The sequence below is a fragment of the Crocuta crocuta genome, unplaced genomic scaffold (genome assembly GCF_008692635.1).
Source record: "Crocuta crocuta isolate KB4526 unplaced genomic scaffold, BGI_CrCroc_1.0 scaffold383, whole genome shotgun sequence".
NCBI classification, from domain to species: Eukaryota; Metazoa; Chordata; class Mammalia; order Carnivora; family Hyaenidae; genus Crocuta; species Crocuta crocuta.
In genome coordinates, this window is record NW_027531897.1 from 2,761,440 (window position 1) to 2,768,964 (window position 7,525).

General features: G+C 44.8%; 1 protein-coding gene across 1 annotated transcript in view; it reads right to left on the bottom strand.

The window, feature by feature from the left end:
* The window catches only part of LOC144239518 (microtubule-associated serine/threonine-protein kinase 4-like), a 199,299-nt gene extending 193,945 nt beyond the window's left edge, over window positions 1–5,354 (bottom strand). Inside the window, exons 1-2 of the mRNA XM_077773602.1 lie at window positions 5,284–5,354; window positions 1,729–1,915 (exon numbers count right to left, since the gene is read on the bottom strand). Of these exons, the coding sequence (XP_077629728.1) occupies window positions 1,729–1,915; window positions 5,284–5,354 (258 nt within the window). The remainder of the gene's footprint in view (window positions 1–1,728; window positions 1,916–5,283) is intronic.
* Window positions 5,355–7,525: the final 2,171 nt, after the last annotated feature.

Here is a 7,525-nt window from a genome sequence, read left to right on the forward strand (position 1 = left end):
AACCCGAAAAAAAAAAAAAAAAAAAAAAAAAAAAAAGTATTTATGTGGAAATGAATTTCACCTTGTGCCACCCTCTCCCTCAAGAAGTCTCTGTCTCCCAATTCTGCTATTTTTTTCTGATGTGTTTATCAGCATCTTGCATTTTTAAGCAAAGCTAGGCTGTTAGCTAGCTACCTCACAATTACCTGGGGGAGCTGGATTAAAAATGGGCTTTACCTTGAAGTTAACTGGTTCAAACCCTTCATTCTACAGATACAACGGAACCTCAGAGAAATGAAACAATTCACCCAAGGCTCACAAATCAGATGCAGAGGCAGTTCTAGAAAGCAGGTCTCCAAAAACCTGTCCAGGATCCTTGCAGCTCTCCTGAGCACTGGAAACTCAGTCATGGTTACTGCCAGAGGCTTGGTCATCCACCAGATAGCCTTGCTCCATCTCTGACTGGCCAGGACATCACTCCGCTCACCCTGTGCCAGATCCACTCTTTGCCTCCAGACTGGGGTTCCTGGGGGCCACTGGCTGGACACTGACCTCAACGTGCATATTCTGAGGGATAAAGACAATTACTTCTTAAAGCTAACCGAATCCAGGAGGAGAAAAATAGTACTCTGGCACTGAGGAATTAACTTCACAAGGAGTCTGTGTTAGGACGATGTTTTATTTATAGCCCTGAACAAGTTTATTTATAGTTAGCCTGAACAAGATAACTTCCAAAGCAAACAATCTAAAAGATAATGAAGAACCTTATGCTTTCCCAAAGACAAGAAAGAAAGAAAGAAAGAAAGAAAGAAAGAAAGAAAGAAAGAAAGAAAGAAAGAAAGAGACACTTGTGGGGATGATCACTGAGTGTTATGTCGAAACTAATTTGACAATAAACTATTTGTAAAAGAAAGAAAGAAAGAAAGAAAGAAAGAAAGAAAGAAAGAAAGAAAGAAAGAAAGAAAGAAAAGCTGTCTAGAGGACACCAAAGTCATATGCTCAATGGGTCGGGACGCGACCCGCAAGTTTTGGATGAACGTTCTTCCAGGAAATCAGGATGGAAACAGTCTCCCCGAAGAAAATCGGAGCTTCTCTATCCAGTTGGGCAACTAGCGCGCACCTGGACACCCGGGAACAAGTCCGAATGGGAGATGCAGGCGTGCACGACAGCGGCGCGGACCGACAGATCAGAGTCCCCGTCCCTCAGAGGGCCGAGGCTGCGGAGACGAGCCCGGGGAGCCAGCGTCACTGACACGCCTCCATGCACCTCCGCGGGTACCGCTCCCACCCCTCGGACAGGTCAGACACCCCGTCTCTTCCCCTCACACCCACCCCTCACCACACTCCCTTTCCTCCCGAGATCTTTGAGATCTTCAGCGGGAAGCAACGCCCACTTCGGAAAAGGAGACCGTAGTTTTGGGGACGAGCAAGGCGTGCAGATCGCACTCGTTCACAGAGCCACCGTAGCAGATACAAACATTACGGAGTTGGCTGCTCTGACATAAAAAGCACACCGTCAGGCCGCACACATGAAGACACACACACGGAGGTAACAGCCATGGGAAGTCAGTGACCCGCAGGGAAGCTCCTAACTGCCATCACCCCGGCCTCGGGGCAGAGAGCACCTAGGGCGCCTCCCCCTCTCCACGCCCCGGGGACGCCCAGACTCGGGCCGCGCGCGGAGAGGCGAGCTGAGGTCTCCCGACGGCAGGGACCCGGAGGGGGCGAGCGCGGGAAGGCGGGGCCCACCTCCTCGTCCTGCTCCTCCTGGGACGCGCTGCTGCCCCGCGGCGCGGGCGGCGCGGTTCCTCCGGGGAGCTGCGGCGGCCGGGCACAGACTCCAAGCTCGAGCACCACACGCGCGGGAGCCCAGCCCGCGGGCGGCGNNNGGAGCGCTGGGGCCCCGGGACTGGGGAGAGGTGGCGGCCGGGGGACCCTGGAGGGTGGGAGTGGAGCCTGGAATCGGAGCCAAAGGCTTGGACTCCGAACTTAGCGGAGGAGTGGCTGGCCGTCCTTGGAACGCCGGGGAGAGATGGCTGAGGGGGCGGTGAGACCTTGGAGAAGAACTGGACTTTGTTGCGAAAAAGTAGAATTGAGGAAACTGACCAGAAGAATTAGGACTTTAAGAGTAAAAGGAAACACAGTCACGCACATACACGCACCCACTAGCGTGCTGGGGGAGAACGGGGAAAACTTCGTGATACAGTCAGTGGATCTAAACAGACTTCATCTCCAATCCCGATTTCTCCATTAAATTCCTTGGGCCTCAGTTTCCTCAGCTGGAAATAGAGACATTACATTAATACCTCGTCAAGCTATAGGCAGAATTAGAGCAAAAATATATATGTGTATGTATATAAGCTTCAGCAGAGTGCCTGGCTTGGACACATGGATAGTTTTCCAAGCACTATTTCCTTTCTTTATTTTTGTCTATAAATTTAGAGTTTAAGTCATGCCCCTTATTTCATTGTGAACAAGAATGTGCCTAGTAGTGTGCCCAATCCTAGACAAAGTTGAATTAGAAAGGGCTCTGTGGCCCTAACCATTGCCTGTCTCTCCACATCCCCTAAACAGGGCATGAAAAGAATTTACATTTCCAGTTTACTGTCTCCTAGCCCTGGATTCTAAACCAGCAGGATGCAAAAACAAATGTTTCATTTTCCTTACCTCTAAGAACTAGGAGAAAGAACTTTCAAAGGCACAAGAATTGCCTCAAGTCCCTCCCTGGGGCTGGAGGATGCATCCTTTAAGGTGATTGGGTGACTTAAATTTCTTGGAAGCTAGCATTTGGTGCAGCAGTGGGAGAAAAATGACTCCTCAAGGTGCCTTCAGCTCCAGCCCTATTCTGAGCTCTGGCACCAGGACCTGAGCTGTAAATTCAACCTGATTAAATTCCACAGACACTGATGGAGATGTGTGCCAGGTGCTTGCCGGGGATACAGAGATGTGTAAGACAGGTCCCCTGCCCTTGAGGAGTTTATGGTCAACCGAGAGATTGATGCTGCATAATATAGCTCCATTATTAATTTTGTAAAGCTGTAGTCATGCTATGAGAACAATGTGCCATGGGAGAAGAGTTAAAGGAAAACAGTGAACAAGTCCCGAGAATCTCCATTTTCTCTTTATCAGAACAGTTTTGCCCAAGGTCCTTAAGAACCCCAGTTGAAAGCCTCTTCAGCTAATGAGCCTTTTTATGCTATCACAGTATTTACAAGTGATACATCACACAAAGCGCGTCATTATATTGGACAGCAAGCTTTGTCCTCATCAGTTTCCTCCCAAGATGAAGGGGAAAGAAATATGGCATAACCCTATTGCAATAGACAGCCATGCTGCAAAGCGGGCCTCCGGCTGTCAGGCGTGCATTGTGACCCTTGAGGATTATCTGCGGGGATGTGAGTCCCTGCTGAGGCAACAGGGCAACTCGAGTGACTAGGCGAAGTTGTGATGGCAAGGCTGAAGAGAGAGCACAGTGGGGTGGTCAGAATCCAGCCCTGGGCCTCACGATTGCTTTTCTAGTCAGGAGTATTGGTCTTTATCCGAGCCTGTATGTGGTTGATTCGCCACAGCCAGAGTGAAATGAGGACTTAAGCAAACCATTCACGTGAAGGAGAAAGAGGGGGTGCCTCTCGGTGCATCAGGAAAGAAGAGACAATAACATGATCTGAATTCCTAACAGGAGAAATGATGATAGCTATTATCGCTTGAACCCTAAACACTGTCTATGGATGGTCTCTTTTGACACTGGCAACAACCTAAGAAGATAGACGACTGCATTGGCCCCACTTTATAGATAAAGAAACTGAGGAGCTGCAAGGTCAAATAACTTACCAGATGTCCCACAGCAAGTGAGTGATACAACTGTGGTTTGAACCCAGCAGTCTGCTTCTGAGGAAGTCTTAAACATTCCAGTAAAATGCGATTCAAGACATACCACTTTTTCAAGTACAGGTACAAAACGCTACATTACAAAAATCCATAGAGCAGGAATGTTGTTGTCTTGATTCAGTATGTAAAAGAATATGAAAGGAAACTTGGAGAACAGATTGTTTTTCCTACAAACGTTTATAAAGCACTTACAATGTTTTACGCACTTTACAAGTGTTGATTTTCTTAATCCTCATATCAACCCTATGAGGTAGCCACTATTATTATTCTCATATTACATATGTGAAATGTATGGAAACTATGGCCCAGAAAAGGTAAGTAATTTGCTCAAAGTCATACAGCTGGCAAGTGACGGAGCCAGAATTCAAGCTTGAACAGTCTGACTGCAGCGTTCGTGCTCTTAGCCTCCTCTACACATCAAAATCAAGTCCTAGATCAGTATTTAACTTTTTTAAACCTTAACCTTGAATAATAAGTCTATTTTATAACTCGTGATACATACCAATACAAATACAAATAAAATTCTACAAAGTAATACCTATACTAAGCTCCTATAAGCAATACAGTCTGAAATTTTGTTATATTATTGAAAAGAAAAATGCTACTTGTGATCAGCTAAATGTATTTCATGCTCCATTCTGTCACGTGCAGTTGAAATCAGTGCACCTAGTCATCTCCACAGCTACCCCACAAGGGAACTATGACTATGGTTCAGACTGACAGTTTCCAGACCACGAATGGGTAAACTCAAAGGATGACTCTGCAAATGGAAGGTGATCAGAAGGTCAGCCTAATTCCCCAAAAATAATCACAATTAGACCTATAGACAAAGGTTGAGGGATGGCCAAACCACTGGAACAGAATCAGTTTTGATTTTGCAAAATCCTGTGGTTCACCTTTCTTATCTGATAAATTATCATCATCGTCCCCAGTGGCAAGGAAAATACCTCACCAGAAGGACATCTCATAAATGCTCCTAATGTTAGGTATAAAAGTATGGCTTTTTTTTTTTTCCTGTACCGTCACTGTGGGCAAGAGCTAGAAAAATAAAAATGACTTAGTCGTAACTCTTAGGAAGCCAATAGTGTAGCTTCATAGGACAGAACCAGAACAGCCTACAGATTAGGAAGGGCAAGGTCAGGGGCGCCTGGGTGGCTCAGCTGGCTAAGCGTCTGACTTCACCTCAGGTCATGATCTCACCAGTTTGTGGGTTCAAGCCCCGCATCAGGCTCTGTACTGACAGCCAGCTCAGAGCCTGGAGCCTGCTTCAGATTCTGTATCTCCCTCTCTCTCTAACCCTCCCGTGCTCACACTGTCTCTCTCTCTTTCGCAATCTCTCTGTCTCAGAAATAGATTTAAAAAAAAAAAAACATTAAAAAAAAAAAAAAGGAAGGACAAGGTCATCAGTGTTCATACATTGTGTTGAACATGATCACAGGTGCTTGGTTCAAGGACAGGCATCCCTGGGCACGTGAATACGTGTCCATTGTGTTCAGTGATTAAAACTGCCTCAGTTTTCTGTGTTGTTCTCCTACATAACAGGAGATGTGGCCTCTGAGAGTCTCTGTTGTCTCTGCTGGTCTCTGTTCTGTGACTGAGGCTATGTGAATACCAAGCTCTGTCTCTCTGACATGGAAAATGTTTGAGGAAAAGTCATCACATCCTTAGTCTAGTCCCATTGTTTTGACCTTCCTCCTAAGGATTAGGTTTAGGATTTGATTACATTGAAATCAATTGTCCTTCTGTCTTCCCTACATGAAATTAGAGCATCATCAACTCCAAACAAATTTTTGCAAAATTACAATATGTTCCTATTCACTACACTAAAAGCCCTAAATATCATACTATCTTTTGATTTTGAAGATGATGATCTTATACTTGTAGGTTTTTAAATTGTCGTCATTAATGACGTATTTGCCTGATCCTTGACCAATGAAATGCAATTTCAAGAGAAAGTAAACATCAATGAAAAGGTGGTATTTAAGTGGCCTAGGCTGGGGATTCTGATTTATACCAGAAGGTGTAGCATAGTACAGACCATGGCCGTTTCTGACCACCCGCCTGGGAGGAAAAGCTCCACAGTTTCGAAGGGTTTTGTTAGTGTCTGAGGGCCTAGGAAAGGAAGAGTTATAGTACAAGGTCCCAGAAGATAAGTATGAGCATGTTTGAATGACAGTTGAAAAGCATAAGGGCAGAAGAGTCATAATGCGAATTGCAGCTGTTGGAGTCTCTGACCTAGAGGCTGAGCAGAATGGGAAACTAAGCTATATGAGCAAATTAAAACAAGCCTGCAACAGACCAAAAGGGTAGGATGCTGCTGATCTGATCTCTCAGATCAGTGCTTCTCAGTGCATTGTATGTGCAACACTTGCATCACACCACCAGGATGCTGGTTCCCTGGCTCCACCCAAGGTCTGGGAATCAGCATTTTTTTAAGCTCTGTTCCAAGAGAGTATCAAGTCTGCTAAGCCTTATGGATTACTGAAGATGTTCCTAATCTGGAACATCTGGAACAAAGGGCCATTTTATGCTGCACACATGCATGGCTCTGTAGAAGGTAACTAGAACGAGCCTGACTGATGGCAGCGTGTGTCTCTTTGGACCACTTTGTTCCTATTCTCTTAGAATACAACTACCTTGGGAGACACCAAGGCAGCTTAGCAGCTGGGCAGGAATATGCATGTTCTGAAAACAGCTGGAAAAACTGAGCTAAGACACAGAAAGAATGGAGGATGATGTTCCCTTGAGGATTCTGTTTAAACAAAATTCAAAATGGTGACCTATTTCCCACAGAAGACTCCAATCTTTTGCATTTGTCTTTCCAAGATGGACAAGATGGATATACACATCTGGGATTTTTTTGTTATGCTTTCAGCATGAAACGTTCTTTTATTATCACTCTTCATTTTTCAAAAAGATTTATTCAGTACTCTCTGCCTGTTTAGGAAACAGAAAACACGCAAACACATTTACTCATTTTTATTCATTATAGTGGTTTGCTTTCAGAGTCAAATGGTTCTGTTTTCCATTTTCAATTCTTAGAGCAATTTCCTTGACTCTGTCTACACTGCATGGCAAGTAGTTCCTTCCACCACCAACCCTAACTAATTAGAAAATAATAATGATGATGAATATCAACCCAGGAAGTAGCAACTCCTTCCACAGCTATGAGCCAGTTTGCGACCCTACGGGTAACTTTCAAGGCTTTTTGTACTTGTGGAAATAGTGTTTTCTAGTCCTGCTCCCCAATAAGGCGACCTGGGAGGTCACTACAGATGCAGAATCTCAGGCCTTAAATCAGGCCAACTGTATCAGAATCTTAAGAGATTGGTGGGGAATTTGTAGCCACATTAAAGGTAGAAAAATACTGTGCCAGTTTGGCTCTGAAACTTGGCTGTGTATTGGAATGAACTATAGAACTTTAAAGTATGCTTTAAAGTCCCATCCCCAGGATTTTCTGATTGAGGTAGTTTGGGTAGGGGCTTGGACACTAAGATTTAACAAGTTCCCTCAGTGGGAAATGCCTGATTTTAGGGCCAAGGCAGGGAAATACAAGATGAACCAACTCACAATCCCATGAATTAAAGAAATGCTCAAAAAAAAAAAAAAAAAAAAAAAAAAAGAAAAAAAACTAAGTGTCCCTAAAAGAAAATTCTGG